At 37.1% G+C, this 19,556-nt stretch overlaps 1 protein-coding gene across 2 annotated transcripts in view; it reads left to right on the top strand.

Moving 5' to 3' along the window:
• LOC139949784 (uncharacterized) overlaps positions 1-19,556 on the top strand; it is a 79,374-nt gene that overhangs the window by 26,933 nt on the left and 32,885 nt on the right. Inside the window, exon 1 of one of the 2 annotated variants that reach the window (XM_071948326.1) lies at positions 4,715-5,472. The exons of the other annotated variant lie outside the window; for it this stretch is intronic. Coding sequence (XP_071804427.1) covers positions 5,385-5,472 — 88 coding nt within the window. The 5' untranslated portion in view covers positions 4,715-5,384. Of the gene's footprint in view, positions 1-4,714; positions 5,473-19,556 lie in introns of those variants that run through there. 2 annotated transcript variants of the gene reach the window in all.

Raw genomic sequence — 19,556 nt, 5'->3', positions numbered from 1 at the left:
TGGTAAAGGGATGAAGATTTGTAAATGTCTACTGTCACGAGCATTCATCAAAGGTACTAAGGCAATGACCAGGGGCCATGGAGGCAATAGACCGATCCATTAAGCTCCGCCCCATTGCGTATTGACCAATCACAACGCAACGAAGGTCCGACACGAAGGTCCGACATGCATGCGCGTATCTTGGCGCACGCGGCAGAGTTGTGCAGAAAGGCATTGGAGAGCCTCACGTGTTCTTGCTCACACGTGCGTTGTGGGCGGAGCCTACTGGATCGGTCTATTGCCTTCGATATCTCCTTGAAGTTTCAAGCCTGTATTAGACAGAATACCCAGGGGATATTCCTGGAGAATTTGGTACACATGTTCACACTGGCATTTCTGTTAACCCTGGCAAACTCCTGGGGAAGTGCTACCCCGTTGGTTACAGCCCTGGTGAGGCTCCTGTATAATTTTTGACCCCATGGATATCCTGGCGCACTATTTGTATTATTGGTATTACTATTTGACTATTGGTAATTGTCAAAGTCTACACTTATCACTTGCTGTATGCATAAAATAACAAACCTGTAAAAATTTGAGCTCAATCGGTTGTCGAAGTTGCGAGATATTAATGAAAGAAAAAAACACCATTGTCGCACAATGGTCACACGAAGTTGTGTGCTTTCAGATGCTTGATTTCGAGACCTCAAATTCTAAATCTGAGGTCTCTAAACCAAATTTTTATTTTGTGGAAAATTACTTCTATCTCGAAAACTACGTCAGTTCAGAGGGAGCTGTTCTCGTCATGTTTTATACTATCAACCTCTCCAATCAAGAAAAGGTGTATGATAATAATTATTTTGAGTAATTACCAATAGTGCCCACTGCCTTTAAAAACGCAATCTGAGAAACGTTTCTCAACTTTAGTAATATTTCTCCGCTTCAAGTGTTTGGTGCTTAAAACTGAAATCTTTTTCCAAAAATGCCTTATCACTGTTGAAAGCTGCTGTACTTCTAACCAGTGAGGAAGGAAACTCTAACCTCAGAAGTTTTTTTCATGCCATCAATTTTAAAATCTCAAGAACAGACTTGTTCTACAATTGTTTTTTTTTTCCTCCTGAGAATGAACAATTGTTCTCCTGTTCTCAGATTTGTTCTCCAATTATTTTATTTTTACCATTATAACAATAACAATCAATTGTTTAATTTATCTTTTTTATTAGTCTTACTATTAATTTGTTTTTATTTTCTGGGAATGAACAATTGTTTCCAGTTGATCATACAGCACGGCATCAGGAGTAAATACAGCCTGTCCATGATTCTTGCATCGCAAGCAAACATGGCGACAACCGAGCAAACATGGTCACTGTGTTTGTATGACGTGTTCTCGTATTGGATAAAGTCTCAATCAGTTTGGGTACGCTATCATTGTTTGCGTTTTCCTTGCTCGAGTGACCTACGGATCGGTGGCTTGGGTCACGACCCTAAATCGATACTGTTACTTTATTTTCTGATTGTGTGTATTGATATTGGACAGCGGTTCTCAGGCATGATACTTTCCCTACTTTAGTCTGTTTTCAGATTATTTTGCCCTTGGGAAAAATCTGAAAAATTGTGATAAATAGCCATAGATGTATATTAGAGCCTACACCGTGTAGGCCTATAGGTCAGTTCTTGTACTCAATCAAATATGCTTACTTTTCCTCAAGGTATCATGCCTCTGTATTATTTTGCAGGCATAATAATGTTCCTGCTTTAATTAAATTTTTCTTTAATTTGCTAAATCTGCCAAGTTTTTGTTTTTTTTACAATATAGAAGTCCCCTTTGCGTAGTGAAAATTGCCTTGCTGAAGTACGTGGAGGCAATCGCTTACTGTCCTCTGGTCTTTGCATTGGTGTCTTTGAATCTCTCCTGTAGAAACTTTGCAATTTCCTCATAGGGTGCCCTTTACCAAGGAGAAAAACCTTGGCTTCCTTGCTCGTTCAAAAACGAAGCATACAGGGCCCAATTTCATAGCGCTGCTAAGCACAAACATTTGCTTAGCATGAAATTTTTGCCTTGATAAAAACGGGATTTCCAACCAAATTTCCACGTGAATTTAAGGATAATTAAAGAAAATTAAGGAAATTTGGTTGGTAATCCTGTTTTTATCAAGGAAGAAATTTCATGCTAAGCAAATTTTCGTGCTTAGCAGCTCTATGAAATTGGGCCCTGGCCTCTAACCCTCACATAGAGAGCATTTTCTGACACTTTCAGTTGTGAAGTGCTCGGTTGTGCTACTTCATCCAAAACAAATTTTGAAAAACACCTCTTGGAGTCTTCATTGTCAAGGATCAATAACAGTGTCAAGGGTCGTCAGTCTCAGTTTTGGAACCCAATTGAGTCCCTTTCATCACTAAATGATTGGCAATCCTTGGGTGGTGGGAAGGGGGGGGGTTGGGGTCTGGTGGAACTTTACCATGCAGGCATATACTGTACAGTATTCCTATTTAGAGCAGGAGACCAACAGGAAACATTGTGTAAGGATCTTGGTCACCCACAGCCACCATCTTGCAATCTGATTGGTGGATCGTGAAAGTGTAGTCAGCCAATGAGATGCCTTGGTTGTCTGATGTCTCTGCAGCGACTAAGGAGGTCATACCTGCTGTGTATACACTAAGGAACAAGAAGCTGAGGTTCCAATAACTTTGAAGTGTCCCATACTTTTGGGGGTTTGCCCTTTTAAAACCTTTTTTAGTAAGGATGGCCAGCAGGACCAGTGAGCAAGCTTATCAATCACTGGCCCCAGTCACCTTTTTTGGCTGGTCCATATTTAATTTTAAAATGAAATAGAAAAGTTTTTCTAACTGAACTAACCAGCTGGACCACTTGGAGTGAACTTTGACCAGTCCTTAGGTGTTTTAACTGACATTTGGCCAGCGAAAAACTGTTGAGGGTAAATGCTGTATTACATCATTACCTGTTTTTTAATTGGTTGAACTTTTTAAAATTTTTGTTTTAATGCTTGTTCGCCCGAAACAAGGCTAAAAGCCACTCTAGGTAAAGGGCTACAAGGAAGAAAACATAGAAATGCAGAAACTCAGTGAAGCTGAAAGTAGGAATTTATATTTCTCTGTATGCACTTACTGAGTTAGGGCAGTTATAAATGTTAATTGTCAGCGACTAGTATCCTCAGCATTACAAAATGTTTTGGGACAAAAATAGTTCATACATAAGTTTTTTTTGTTTCTTAAAATATACTTCAATAATTATCGCCCAGCAAATCAGTTGCTGTTATGGAATCGCAGTTTACATAATGTTAATGACCTACACAATCACAGGAATGCAACCCTATATAGTTGAAATCTTTCTATTATCAATCCCACCGTCTCCAATTTATCAAAAGGTTGTGAACCTTGCAGACAGGTATGTGTTTTTTTTTATGATGTATTATTTTTTATTACCATTGCCAGAAGGAAACTGAAGCTGATGTTGTATAATGATTTTTAGTTAATTTATTCATTGAACTAGCTTTCGTTTTCAATTGGACATTGTGCCACATGACTTCTTATGCAACAACATGTATGGCTAATGTTCCAGCTTTGGTGAGACTTACATTTTTATTTCTGGGGTGTGTGTCATAGCCCAGCTGTTTAGAGCATCAGAATGAACAGTAACTGTTTGAAAACCACTGGTGCAACAATTTTTAACAATATTATTTATATATCAGTTGAAAGCAGTGGACACTATTGGTAAATGATTGAATGAATGAAATAGGCCTACCAAGTTGTAAACACCACAAAAGAAGTTCAAATCACTGGTTCAAATCCTGCTCTAGTTTTTCTTCCTTTGTTCAACCTAAACAAATCACAGTACATCCTCATGACACAACAATAGCCGAGAATTAACAATAGAGAATTATTGAACATGACATCCCAAACTTAAGCCACTTGGATACTTGGTCCGGAGCCTTAACTGCACTGGACAACTTTGGTAATTGTCAAAGACCAGTTTTCTCACTTGGTGGATCTCAACATATCTCAACATATGCATAAAATAACAATGTGGAAATTTTGACTCAATTCGTCATCGCAGTTGCAAGAGAATAATGAAAGAAATAACACCTTTGTTGCACAAATTTGTGTTCTTTCAGATGCCTAATAAAAGGCTTCTGGCCAGAAGTCTTTTAACATTATTGACTGAGAAATAACCTCTTTCTCAAAAATAATGTTAATTCAGAGAGAGCCGTTTCTCACAATGTTTTATACTATCAACAGCTCTCCATTTCTCGTTCCCAAGTAAGTTTTTATGCTAAAAAATCTTTTTAGCAAATTACCAATATAGTCCAGTGCCATTAAACCCCTAGGGTTAGCTAGCAGCAACCGATTATTCATCATCTTGCGTTTATGCCTTGTTTTGTATAAAGGTGATATTTAAGGGATCAGTGGCTGGGATTAAAAACCTAATAACAAACAGTGTCAAGCCAAACAGCTGATAGCGATCTTAATTGAGTTGACAAACTTTGGATAATTACAACCGAAGTGGGCGGGTTTTAAAAGTCATAAAACCCCCTGCCCCTGCTGATATGAAAGTGAACCTCTGACGCTGAGACCACAGCCACCCCTGAAAACACCAGACCACCCCCAACTATTTTATGAGTGGCAGCTGAGTTATACTGAATACTGTATGAGTGGTGTTATATGAGGTGGGTCATCGCTACATACAGGACTGCCCTATCGGCCAAGGAGGGAAGTTCACTGAAGTATGTCGAATAGGAATGAGCAGATAAAATTTCTTGTTGGTTTCGTTTTTTTTTTTTCTTCGTCCATGTTTGATTGCCGGCAAAGAAGGCGTGTATACTTTTATATTATATGCACTGCGTGAATGAACACTGTGTAGAATGTGTGCATGGTTGATGTGGAGTTGAAATCAACAGTCATCTTTCTGGTTGGGCGTCTGAGCATCGGAGTATGTTGAAAAACGATTCTGTTTTTTGTTTAATCCGGCGGTGGTAGATTTTTTAGTCAGCAAATCAGGTGACCTGTTTGTAGTCGAGTGACGGAAGCTAGTCGCTGATGTTGGTTGTACATCATTACGGTATCGAGCCTATACCACTGTGACCGAATCGAACCAAAGCATCCTTCACTGCTAAGATTTGCATAGTCACCAGACTAGGAGTGGAGTAGTACAATCCCCGAGCAACTGCACAGTGGAGCAGCCACCCATCGGATCGTCCGACCGTCCTCCACTCCGATCAGCCCCGCCGAGCTAACGGCTCTGCCTCCGCACTAACGGGTTGCTAGTCAATTACGGACCCGGCGTCCGCTGTCGAGCTTCACCCCACACACACACACGTACTGGAGAGTAAATACGTAGAACAGACTCGCGTTGTTGCTTGCTGCCGGACGGCCCTTTTTTCAGTTTAACAATGGAAGCAAATCCCATGTCTATGTACTATAGCTGGCAGCTCTATTTGTCCGCCTGTAGGGACCAGAATCTGTACCTGTGGCATAAAGGTAAGAAGGATTTGGTTTTTATTTTTAAAAAATTTCACCAATAAAGGAAATCAACTGTACCCTTAGAATGGTTTCATTGCAGCTTTGTCTGACCGTGGCCAGACCTGCCTATTGAGGGTGAAAAGATACATGGTGTGAGATTTTTGTTGATTGTAACAATTCTCATTTTGAGTGCGAAAAGAAGGGTGTCTTCAGATAATTTCAGCAAATTTAGTGATTTTCCTCTGGTTTTAAGGAGGCTCAAGTTAGTCTTTGTTGTCCTTGCTCTATGGTCTTTGAAAGCGAAGTCTTTCAATTTTCATGTTTGAAATTTTTTTCTGCTTTGGAATTGGTATGATGCCTTTTCTGCACATCATTTTGTGTTATCAATAAATTTAGGTTTTCTTTCCAGTTATCATCTTGTAATGCTTCTTACAACAACAACAACTGTTAAGGTAATATATATTTTTGAAGAGGAATAATATGATGTTGTCTGTAGACTAAGTGTCTTGAAGAAGCAGAAAACGTTATACCCAACTGTTGTTCTGAAATGCTTTAACTGGTCTCACGGTTTTCCTTCTGTGATCCCTCCTTCCAGTTTCCTGCATCATTTTCATTTTGTCGGTCCGCATCCGTGGGATTTTATGGCCTTTTCTTTGGCTCTGATGACGGTAGACGAATTGCATTTAAGCTAAAATTTCAGAATGTCCTCAAAGATTTTTGCTTTTGTGATGAAATTATTTGATTCGGTTTGCTTTTATGACATGGATGAGTGCCATTAAAATATGGCCACTGAAAAGCGAAGTTAATTGGTCTTGATTGTTTTCATCAAAATACTTCAATGCACTATAAATATATACAAACTCTACTTACAAATATTGCAGCAACCCTTGAAAAATGTCTTGAAAAGTGGGGAAATCGTTTTCCTTATGATGTTAAAGATTTTAAAAACCAATTTGGTTGCCACTGTTCCATTTTGTGTTGAATGTTCAGAAATGTAGGCATTTGAAGTAAAAGCCACTTGAAAGTGAATCTTTACCAATTATTATCTTGGTTCAGAAACGATTGTACTCAATTTTACACAATTTTGTTTTCTCTTAATAGTCTTAAGAATTGACTGATGGAATATTCTGTGTTGGTCTTTCACATTTATGGTCTTTCACAGCATATTAGTTGATTTTCTTAAGATCCGGTGTTATCTTGCTTTGGTAAATCTTTTTCAGAGCTAAATAAATTATGGTTTCGATTTAAATGTTGGCTTAAACGATCAGTAACAACTAGCGATACCATAATTTCTTTTTAACGCCCATCCTCCATTTTCTGATATTCGTCCGGAGTAAAATTTCATCTGGCTTGATAAGAATCCAATTTAGGGAAAGTCTTTACCAGTTTGTTCTTGATAAATGCCGAGGATAGATATGTTTGCTGCTATAGATTGTAGAAATTTGTTTTTAATTCTTTCACACTTTACGTTTGAATTATACTGTGTCAGTTTTTGTGAAGAGTATGCATTTCACTTCTATCTATACTCTTAAGAAATCGTAAAAACCAACCTTCAGAAGTTTTAGCATTTAGAACTTCGTCAATTCTAGTTGTATGGAAAAAGAAAGGTGCTGATAGAAACTGCAATCATTTGTTTCTTTCCCAACAACCATCAATTCAAATGAAATATGAAAAAGTTGAATAATCATTCGATTGGGAAATTATTTTGTACAAGTTGGTTTTGCAAAAGAGGACTGTGCTGAACAAGATTGGAACTCCACACTTGAGTTTCTTTCAAATTCGGCAGGAAATTTCTATCCAAATGTGTTTTGGAAAGATTTTGGGGCTCTGAATTGGACAGAAAATTTCCTATCCACTTGTATTGGCAATCTAATAAATGTTTGTTAGTATCAGTCGTTACGTTTGTTAGGGTTCTTTGAGGAATTTTTTAGACTGTAGTGCATTCAGTCTCTAGTTTGCCTGACCATGCTGAATTGAATTGAGGGCCTAAATTTTCTTCATTTTGCATGTTAAACAGTCGTTGGTTTTTAAAGCCCTATATTGCAATCTTGGGCATTCTCAAATTGTTTTATATTTCTGTTTTTGTCCGTGATTTTGATTTGAAGTGTCCCCCATAAAAACCATAGCAATACAAAACCAACAAAACTTTTATATATATTACTATTATGTATGTTTTCGTTTTTTGCTGTATGCTTTCAGAGCTCATCATTTTTGCATATCGGCTCATTGCCAGAGCATCAAGAAAATTGTGTAGTTATATACAGCGAAGGATTTTCCTGCAAAATGCTACACAAAATGGTATCAGTTTCAACTCAGAAATTGACATTCATAGTGCACAAAATATGTTTTCTTGCCACGTGAAGATCCTGGATGAAATCGTTCCCTGATGATTTTGTTTGTCACTCCCCGTCATCAAGAAAAGTATTCAACTGACATTTCTTAAACTGCTTGGTTGTCTCAAAAGAGAAAAGTCTGCCCTTGCACCGGTTGATTCCCTTTACAAATTCTTCAATCAAGGAGGAACGCTACCTTATTATTCCGTCTGTCATCGCAGTCATTATCAAAATGGTGTTGGTGAATGTTAGTTTCAGTTCCCATATCCTAAACTGTGATAGATATAATACATATTTGAACTGTGAGAATAACTCTAGGATCATAATAATAAACCTCAAATGTTTCAGTTTTATCTCAGTTCATCAACTCTTGATTTGGTTCTGGTCCCATTCTCATTTGTGCTAGAATCTGAAATCTGAAATTGGAAAACTAGTTTTGTTTAGAGTTCAGTTTCCTCATCCCTTCTCATTTGTTCGTGGTGGCCTTTGAACATTAAAGTGGTTTTGATTGCTACAATTAACGCAACAGAAAGAGACATTCATGGCAATACATGTTTAAAATCTTAGCTAGTAAAACTTCTTCGGACTTAGTCAAATTCACAGTCTTACCAGCCCGGTTGGCTATTTTACAAAAAGCTTCTAAGGCGAATTTTTGTTTTTGTAAGAGCACACTATCAGTTCAAATGATTCATTAATGTAAGTGTAATGTTTGCAATTTTACCAAAAATTAAAAAAATATAATAAATAGTTAATGGCGAAATGTTTTGACCCCACGAAGCAGAGTCTTTCTTTTTTATAAAATCAACAAATTTTGAAAAGATTGAGCTATCAAATCTCATAATCTCAAAATTCAGATCTCATAATATTGATCAAAGAGTTTCACTTCTGGAATAAATTGACTGGAGAACTGCCAAGCCTATTGTAATGTAACCAGTTGAATTGTGCAAAGATGGTATATAATTTTGTGACTAATTCTTAAACAGGGTTAGAACATGAAAGTTTAAAGGAATAATTGGAGCAAATTTTGTATAGAACCAAGGATGTTAGTTGACACAAATAATTTTGTGGGTTGAATTTCTCTTTAGAAAAGTATGTCAGATTTTAGAGACGAGTTTTTTAGACGAGTTTAGGCTATAATATAAATCTTGTATTCGATCAGTTGGTTTATATGCATGTACATGTAGGCTAATTGTTATAGGTCTAATGACTCGTTGGTTTTTAACATTTATTGTTCACTGCTGTTGCATTTTGAGGCACACACACAATTAGAATCAATGACAATCTTTCCTTCAATATGAAAGCATAGCTGTAAGATCATTCTTTGTTTCTGGTTTATCAATAACATTATGAAGTGTCTTTGAACATAAAAGCATTATGTAAGATGATTACATGTGGAAAACTACAAAAAGTACATTTTTATTGCAATTGTTGACCTGAAAATCGTTCTTTGTTTCTGGTTATCACTACAACTATGCAGCGTGTTACTGTTAACAATGTTCTTGATAAACGATACAAAAAGTACATTATTTTTTATTGCTGTTGTTAACCTTTAAAATCGTTCTCTGTTTCTGGTTATCGCTTAAATTATGCAGTGTCTTTAAAAATGTTCTCGATAACATTCTGTCCACGTCGTCTTGAGTGCTGTATCTCCGTTTGCATGAAGATATCTCCCGAGTAGCGATATACACTGTACCTTGGACTCGCCGACCATTTCTTAGTCTGATATTCCTTCCTGACCGTGCAAGCGAGCTCCGTAGCTCTTGGGTTAACCAATCTCCCGGGCCCATCCCCCCTGTTAGATTGGCGAGACATAAGGACAAAAAAACGGGACAAAATAGCCGTGATTGGGGGTTGAACATGATATGTGCACTATTCATTACAATTCATGTAATAGACTCATGACTTGGGCAGAAAATCTTACTTATCTTCTTTTCTTTTTTTCTCTCTTTCTTTTTGTAAGATCTCAGGAGATAATTGTTACAATATTGGGGGGAAAATTTAACGTGCGACACGACCAATCCAAAATCCTTTTTAAAAACAGAAAGTTGATGCAGCTTTTATTTATCTGCTCTGTGTGGTTTGTTTTCTCTTTTTTTGTAATTTTTAATATTTCATGAGAGATAATTGCTATAATATGGGTGAAATTCATGTTGCCACACGATCATTCCAGTTTTAAAAACGGAGTTGACTCCTGAATTGTATTGTAGTTTTATTACAATGGCTGTACAATCGTATGTTTTGGTATGGTGTTCATAGTTTGTTTTCCACAGGTACATTTTGATAGTCTGTCGTCACTGGAGATCAACCAAGCCCAGGATACAGACCATATTTAAAGCCATTGGACACTTTCGGTAAACAGTATTATCCAAAGGCCCACACTTCGTGTATCATAACTTATATAAAATAACAAACTTGTGAAAATTTAGGCTCAATCAGTCATTGGAGTCGGGAGAAAATAACAGGAAACCCAACCTTTGTCTCCGCACGCTTCGTCGTGTCATGACATGTGTTTACTATAATCCGTAATTCTTGTTGTCGAGAATTGATAATTGTTTGAATGTTTTCTCAAAAAGTAAAGCATTTCATGGAATAATATTTCAAGAGAAGCCTTTTACCATTACCTTCTGTTAACCCGGTAAATTATTTGTAAATCTGTGAACGTCTAATTTTTTTCTGTATCGAAAGTGTATAATGACTTTAAATAAGGGAATCCATGTGTGGTGAAAAGGTTTTCAACTAGTGGTTAAATCCCAACGAGGCCTGGTTCTTGATAGTTTGACCGAGACGAAACTGTCCCGGCGGTTGCTCTCAACCAATAGGAATGAAGAAAATGTCGTATAAGTACAGGTGCAAGCTTGCATGTCACGCCCATGTTTCAACACTTTTTACCGGTCATAAACAAAGGTTTATACACATCCACGTGATGCGCTCTCCACCAATAGAAACTGTCTGAGGTATTTATCAATGTATTTTTACGTCAAACTTGAATTGTCAAACTTGAATTTGACAACAAATTGCACTTGTAAAACACAGTTCCACACAATTGTAGACACTTTTACTTTAAGAGTATACCATTCTCTTCATTTTATAAGGACTCTTTCTATAAGAAAATGAATGGATCACAAAACTAAATTTTGCATTAGAACCCCTTGTGGCATTTCTTATGGGTGAAAATTAGTGCCAAAAGATAAGAGAAGAGAGAAAATCAAATGTCCTATTGCGTACAATGAGGAAGTTATACTCACAAAACATTGATTCCGGACCGTTTGAACTTGATACAGAAAGATCGATATCGTGAATCTTCCGTGACACTTTTCGGTGTTGTTGTATCAATTGTTCTTTTGGCCCGTAGTTAATTTGGAGTGATTCGACAGAAATGAACATGAAATTATTTCAGGATTCTTCAAGGAGTTTAAATTTTGCAAGCACACTGATTTGAAACAAGCTCCCCGAAAATATATTTTGTTTGATGTTTTCTATTTGCTTTTAAAAGCTATGTGATCTAGAGCATTGTAACTGGTTTTATTTTATAGCTTGTGCAACCCTTGTGTCCTGCATGATTTTAGCTGTCTATGGTTTACCTCTTAACTCTCCATTTTAGGCCTACTTTTTTCTCTGTTGTACCATGAAACCTCTTTTTAATGTTGGTATTTTACACTGGTGTGTTTTTATGTAAAAACCAAAGGAGTTTCCCATGCAGGGACAACTAAGTTTTCTTTTAGTATATTGTATTGTTCTTAAAACTAAAGTCTCTAGGTTTGTAGCAATTTTACAAAAAGTTCCATCAGAAATTTTGCCTATTTTGGAGAAATTTACTGAGAGTTTAATTTTACACTTGCCATGCAAGGTATGAGAGAGATAGAAGCTTGTACACAAATAACACCAGATCGACGTATTATCCCTCTGATAAAAAAGAAAATGGGTGCACATTTTGAAGGTGTATGAATCTTTTTTTTTGACAACCAAAACAAAATGTTACTCTTCACAAAAACATTGAGCACTGTCTACCTTCACTTCATACAAAGCTGCAGGCCTGGGATTACATTCGGGCCGACGTTGCCCCTGGTCTTGGCCGTGTGCACTACACAAGTTTCTCATTGACTTTAAGATTTTCCAAAGGTAGTGCCCTTTACAAAATGAAAATGGCCTTGCCCTTTCAAGGGTTCACAGATGAATTTCCAGGCCTGACACTGTTGAACAAAAAGAGGAACCTCAGCCCAATTATTCTTAATTACACAACAACCACTGGTGGATTAGGGAACAGGACCTGCCAAAAATAGCCAGGAAATCTGGGTACAGTGTCTGATTAGGGAAGTACCTCGGTATATCAATCTGGAAAAACCACAAAATATTATGAGGAAACTCGCATAAAAATGCAGTGAAGTGGTTATTATTTTGGTAATTGTACAGTATGCAGACAGAAGATAATTTTAACCGATCCCCCAGGGGCGCAGTATTTTTCTTTGTTTCCTTCCCTTTTTTCTCTTTTTTTAAACTTCCGTTTTTTGTGTGTAAAGTATCTATCTTCTTCTTGTGCTCTTTTTTGGTGGAAGGACAGTAACATTTTTGAAGGAATTGTTGACACAACTTCTGCAAATCCTGTTTTTTTTTGTGGGTTCACAAATAAATTGTATCACCAAAATCAAGGAAGTGTGAAACGGGACCCACAAGGGGAAACAAAACACAATGACCAAATTTCATTAATGAAATGTTGGCTATCTTGAGTAGAATGATGAAAACTTTTTTTTTTCCTTTTTTTTCCAAAGGTAAATTTTAAAGGTTTAAGGATTGGTAGAGCTGAACATGCAGTGTTCATGTTCTGTATGATCAACTTTATATCAAATCTGTGCACATTTTGGCCTCATCGGTTGTGTAAGTCAAGAGGAAATAGAGACAAAAACATACACAGTAGGCCTAAACACATTGTCCTAAATTGTAAGCATAAAAACTTGCTTAGCACAGACAAATCTTACTGAACAGAAACTGTTACCAGCCAAAATTCCATGAAGTTAACATTGTTGCAATTGGTACCCCTCTTATGCTTTGCTTAGCAAAGACATTTAAGCAGTATTTTCTGCCGATGGCAGTTATTCAAGTTTTTAGATACAGTTGAATATTACTTCATTTCAGAGGAAAATTTCTAGTGTGATCTTCAAAACCAGTAAACTTTCAGACTCAAATTAAACATGGAAATTCCCCTTTCTTTAGATACCAAATTTTTTGAAGAGGACACAAAAAATCAGGGAAAGGTTGTACACTACTAAAATATATGACTTGAGGCATTGCATGGTGAGGTATCAAGATACATTTGGCTAAAGTGGTAGTCCCAGTCAATTTCTATACCTACGCCCAGGTAGTAGTTGGAAAAAAACCAGGATAGTTTTCAGAAGTGAGAAGTCTCCTGAACAATCTGATGAATCTACTCTGCGGTAGTAGAATTCTAGAAAGACAGTTCTCTAAGAACAAACTCTAACTAACAAGGATGGAGATACACACATGGTGTTCATTAAAACCAAAAATATACTAAAATATAACCTTGATATTTGCACAACTGGTGCTTTTTATGGGCAACTTGTCAGTAATAACAAACTTGACACTTGGCAGCAGGCATCCTTACAAGGGAAGAAAATGAAATCACAAGGAAACAGATTATGTGGACAATATTTTGAATAAATATTTTATGAAGATTTTTGATTTCGTAAATCCTGCTTTCTCAATGATCGTAATCTCCCGCACAGATCCTCAGCAGTTTCTACATCCTGTATTTAATGTCAAAACAAAGCTACATGTACAGATGATTTTCAACGTCGTGGGATGATTTCTAGAAATGCTTATAGCAAATAAAGAGGCTTAGTAACACAGCAAAATTATGCTTACCAGAATATGGTTGCCAGCCAAACTGCCATGTCACATGGAACACTTGTGACTGGTTGCTCATTTCTGCTTTGAGTACAAAATTGCTAAGCAAAATTCTCTGCTTAAGCAGCTCCATGAAATTGGACCCTGGCCAAGACAAGAGCGACCTGTTTGGTGAACATGTATTGTAAGCATTTGTTAAAAAAAAAGGTGTCAAAATGTAGTTGAGAAAGAGGCATTTCTCACTCAAATGATTATAGACTTAAGCTGAAGCCTTTTTCAGGCATCTGAAAGCACATAAAGGTTGTGCAACACGGTTGTTTTTTTTCTTTGATCATTCTCTTGCAACTTCGATGACCAATCAAGCCCAAATTTTTACAGATTTGTTATTTTATGCAGAGGATAGGATACACCAAGTGAGAAAACTGGTTTTTTAACAATATTACCAAACATGTCCAGTGCCTTTAAAATGCTCTTAACAACATTATCCATCGTAAAATTTTATAACAGTTGTTTACACACGCTTGCCGAGCCATCTCTCTGCTATGTCCTCAGTCCCACCCAGTAAGCCTGTCACTGTGCATTTGCAACGGCAGCCCCATGCTCAGCGTGTGGCCAGTGCTACTGCTAGTGCCCGGCTGGCTGTGGGGGCTTGCTGGCGAGTCTGGCGTACGTACGTATGTGTAGACCAAAGCCTTGGGAGATGCAGACTGCATGTGAAAGCAGCTGAGTTGGCTATTACATGCAACACCTGATACCATCAGGGATCTCTTTGATGTTGCCAATTTGCCAACTTCAGGATTCCCTTAAATGTCTTTTTTGAAACAGTAACACACAGATAAAGAAGTTAACCATCTCTTTTTTTTTTTTTTTTTTGGGGGGGGGGTAATTGGTGCACATACATGGTGTTTTTTATACATATTCAGAACTGTTAGTTACTTGTGATGTCTTCATTCCTCATTCCAAAACCAACGATGGAGCATAGCTATTTAGCTTAGTGGTCCTTTGTATAATATTCATTCTTTATATTCAAAGTGTTGAGTATTGATTGTATAAATGTATGTTTCCACAGTAAAAACTTCCCCTTAAAAGCAACAATTTAGGTCTACATTGGTTGTAGGGCATTTTTAAAGTAGTCACCAGCATTCCCAAAGCAATGCCGTGGCAGTAGAACAACATTCAAAGACAAGCTCTGTAAAAAAAAAAGTAGACACACGTGTTGGAACCGTAAACTGAAAATGCAAGGCACATTTTGCTATTGTCTCTAAGTATTGTTTTCAATTTTTAAATGTAAAGCTTTCAAATAAATTTTACAAGATGATGACCCAACGAGTGAGAGAATTTCCTTAAAAAAAAAAAAAAAATCATCCCTCACTTTTTTAGAAGGTCCCATTTCTAATCCAAAATCAGCTAGCTGTGTAACTTCATCCCCAACATAATTTCAACCCTTAACAGGCCTGGCGCTGGGCTGTATAACTTTATGATGGTCCGCTAAATGGAAAAGATACACACATGTAGAGCTGGTAGTGTAATAGTCAAGAGCAATGTGTAATTGTGTTGGTACACAACACCCTAAGGGGTGGTTGGACTGTTATGACTTGCATCACAGTCCTAGGCCACCCACTTTACTTGGTTAAAGAATGCAAAACACTGTTAAAAAAGTATTAAAGGGTTATTCAAAATCATACTAAAATGGTGGTAGTTTGCACAGGTGACAAATGTTGTTGTAATAGAGGCACTGGACACTACTGGTTGTTACTTAAAGAGCAATGGAGAGCTGTTGACAGTAGAAAACATTGTGAGAAACAGCTCCCTCTGAAATAACGTAGTTTTTGAGAAGAGGTAATTGCTCATTTAAAATAATACAAGACTTTAGGCCTAAATTATTAAAAAACGGCAAAAGGGTGTTTTTTCTTTCATTATTGTTTTGCAATTTCAATGACCAATTGAGTCCAAACTATCACAGATGTGCTTTTGTTTGGATTCAATAAGTGAGAATACTGGTCTTAGACAATTACCAAAGGAGTGTCCAATGCCTTTAAGATGGTGGAAAATCATTAACAACTCTAACTTTCGTAAAATCCTGCTTTCTCAAGTCTTGGATAATGGAGGGAGCAGTCGGAATCTGCTATCCTGGTCTTCTGGCCAAATGCCAGTTAAAATTTCTAAGAACCAGTAAAAGTTCTGTCTATCACAGTTTCCACACCTTGTTTTTTACTGTTACCTCACCACCTATCTGCCAGCTTAAGGTACATTTTGTGAGAAGGTTAGGTTTGATGGATTGGACAGCTCAAATCTTGCCAAGTACAAGTGGGGCATGTTGTATAAGGTCAGAAGTTCTGTGCTTTTAAAACATTGGATTGTTTTTTTATTTTGGGGTTGAACCAAGAAAACTTCACAAGAGCCGGATTTGAACCAATGACATCTGGAATAATGTACCGGCACTCTACACACTGGGCACCAGCAACGCTAATCTGGAAGTCAGTGGTTCAAATCCTGCCCTAGTGATTTTTGTCTTTGCCCCAACTTATTTTTATTGATACAGTTTTTATTGTTTAAGTTGATCCAAATTTGGTTTTAAAGATTTCTTCACATATCAAGGTAAAACAAAAAAAAAGAGTGAACAGGTGTCCTAACGAGGTAATACAAAATGTTGCTATCTGATTGATGGCTGATTATTCGTACCTTTTTTTATTTTTTTATTTGCAATCTTTGAAATTCAGTCCTGATGACCTCTTCGTTGCACCTGAAATAAAAAAATATCTTCCTTATCGCTTGTCTTTGATTCAATCCCAAAGTATCAATTGCAGTGAACAAGTATAAAGATTGGTTAAAGGTAGCATCAGAGATTGTTTACTGCTGTAAAAAAGCGTTTTATGGAATCTGCCAGATATATAAGCTGACAAACCTGTAGAAGTTTGAGATCGATCGGCCATCTGGGTCCCGAGAAAATAGTGAAAAACCGATTCACATTTTCGCATGACAGTGATGCAAAAAGAAAAATGAATAAAACACTCACTGAGCGATAAACTCCAAACATTGTTGATTATTTATTTACTCAACAAATATTTCAGACAAAAATATTTCATGGGAAGTTTTCTTCTATCATCATTATTTAGACTGTGTAAGTTTTATGTTAATCTGTGATCTTCACAATTTTTATTTCTTACCAATTCTGTAATGTTCCTTTAAAGCTCTTGTGAAAAAGGACTCTCTTTGAAGTATTTGAATCTGAGAAAGAATTCATGCAGGAATCGTTTCGTAGATTTGAGGGTTGTTGGTGTCTGTTTGAAAATGCTGTGGCCAAGGGTGTGGTGCCCGCTGTCACTTTGCTAAAATGTGGATGGATTTGACTTTCTTGTGAAAATGCTCTACCTGTTCTTAAGCTGTTTTCTCGGCAATTGGAGACTACTCAGCTGAATCTGCCTATTTTTATATCTTTCTTGATAATTCTGCCCATAAATCAGCTTTTAAATAGGTTTACCATGTTTCTATCACTATTTCTTTTCTACATGTGAATTTCTTGATGTCACTATTTTAGAAGTGAGGTTTAATCTTCATTTGGCCATGATCCTTTCTCCCATGCTTTCTTGATGCGGACAATAACACGTTCTAATTCTAACTCCTTCAAATTATTATAACCACAATTAAGACTGAGGCTTGAAGGTCAAATGGTGGGATCCCATCTCGGTGAAATGTAAAACAGAGTTTAATATATATAGTTCACATAGGGAGCAGGACCAATAGGTAGCAGTCTATATGAACGACCCTGTCTTCAACCTGAGGCCCTTTTTTTTATCAAGTAGTAACACGGAACCCAACCTCTCTGCTCTCCAATTCACCAAGTGACCTCCTTCTACTTAATGTTAAAACTTCCCACAAACAAAATATTATCTTATTTATTGACTTAAACTACAGCATCGCACACGCAGTAGTTCACACAGTTTTCACACAGTAGGTTTTTCCAACTATACTATAGTGCACTAAAGTTCTATCACTATCGTTTTGATGTTGAAGAGCTATTGTTATTAAGCACACACTACGTGATCCCGTGTATGGGCGATTCGTGTGGGCAACCTGCCCACGACAATGACTTTACGATTTATTTCAGGTGTATACAAACGCTTGATGCGTAGGGGGGCGAGTTGCGCCACTTAAACGTGCTTCAGCGGCAGACACCTGGGTTTTTAAAACCGACAACGGAGCGCCAGTCATGTTGAAACTGGGGCTTGGCACAGAGATGGGTTTTGTCCCGAAGTATCTTTTTTTTTAAAAGTCATGGTTCAGCCGATCAGAAGGGAATTATTTATTTTTTTTAATTTTATGTTTTAGAGTGCTGTTTTATTGTGTTGCGCTAGATTGCGAGTTATCAAATAGTTTAACGAGTGTTTGTATTTATCAATTAAATTTTTTAAAAAGAGGTGTGTGACAACTCAGATAGATCATCTTACTGGTCTAATTTGGGGGCGAACGAAGACAAAATTACTCCAGCGGGATTCAAACCAATGACTCCTGGTTTAAAGGAGTTCAAATCTACTCTATTTTTATAATCTGTGAAAATGTAGGCTCACTCGGTCATCGGAGTCGGGAGAAAATAACGGGAAAACCCACCCTTGTTTCCGCACGTTTCGCCGTGTCATGACATGTGTTTAAAATAAATCCGTAATTCTCAATATCGAGAGTTGATATTGTTTTAATGTTTTCTCAAAAAGTAAAGCATTTCATGGAATAATATTACAAGAGAAGTCTTTTACCATTACCTTCTGTAAACCTGTAAACCTGTAAACCTGTAAACCTGTAAACCTGTAAACCTGTAAACCTGTAAACCTGTAAATCTGTGAACTTTTGCTTTTTTTTCTGTACCGGAAGTGTCCAATGGCTTTAATGTGCCGGTGCCCCACCCGCCAGTTAGCTATCTATAGCCCATTGTGGTCTCCCTATCTTTGTTAGTGACTTGTCAGATTTTCTGTAAAAGTTCTTTTTGGGTGTTTGCTGGAATGGAAATTTCCAGACTTTTATCTGAGTTAAGATATTTCCTCAACGTTTTCCAGAAGCAGTGTTTTAGCTCTGCGGCCAAAGTGAGTAAAATGCGTTTTTAAAATATTATGTGTGAACTTTTGTTTCAGACACAACCAACAAGGTTTTCCTTAGGGTAAAACTGAATTCTTTAGCATCAAATATATTTGTCCTTTTTTTTATGAGTATTCATTCCTACTGTTCCTATGTTCCTACCTGCCCAGTGCCCGCAAAGCGCTGCGTACAAACCAAGGTTTTGTCACTTTTAGTAGAAAAAGGTAAAACAATCGGCAAAGGGGGAAAGAGAAACTAGCCACATTTGTCCAAACTAGTCAACATTTGTGTAGTTTTGTATTTCTGATGATGCACAGAATCTGCAAACCTTAATTTTATCATCTGGAAATTTTACACAGTGTTTGTAAAACTCCAGAATTGTATCATCTATGAATTTCAGGGTCTAAAATAAGTTCCGCAAGCTGTTTTAAGGAGTTTTCATACATTAAGCTCAAACTGTCTAATTAAGCATTTTTTTTTCCTGAAACATTCCTTTCATTTTTTAGGGATGACAAAGGTTATCTCATCTCTCACCTACAACCTCTTTGAACTTTGACCTATGGTCATGGAATGTTCACCTGAAACATTTCGTTTTTTTGGTTTTTTTTAAGGGTATTTGGCAGTTTGTTTTTGTCATATTGATAGGTTGGGGTTAGCACTGTTTGCCGCTTTAGCCTAACCATGTTATGATAATTGGTGTTTTTATAATTTACAAAATTGGAAAGTATCGGTATCTGCGTTGAGGTGAAGGGTTCATAACAAAGATTGACAGGAAGTTCAGGCTTCTGTAAGTGTTCAAAATGCTGATTGGTCTTTTAGAAAGACCCTCCTCTACGGTGTAGA

This window comes from Asterias amurensis, chromosome 17 (genome assembly GCF_032118995.1).
Source record: "Asterias amurensis chromosome 17, ASM3211899v1".
Taxonomy (NCBI): domain Eukaryota; kingdom Metazoa; phylum Echinodermata; class Asteroidea; order Forcipulatida; family Asteriidae; genus Asterias; species Asterias amurensis.
The sequence above is the reverse complement of the archived record's forward strand: the minus strand, read 5'-3'. Positions and strand labels throughout refer to the sequence as shown.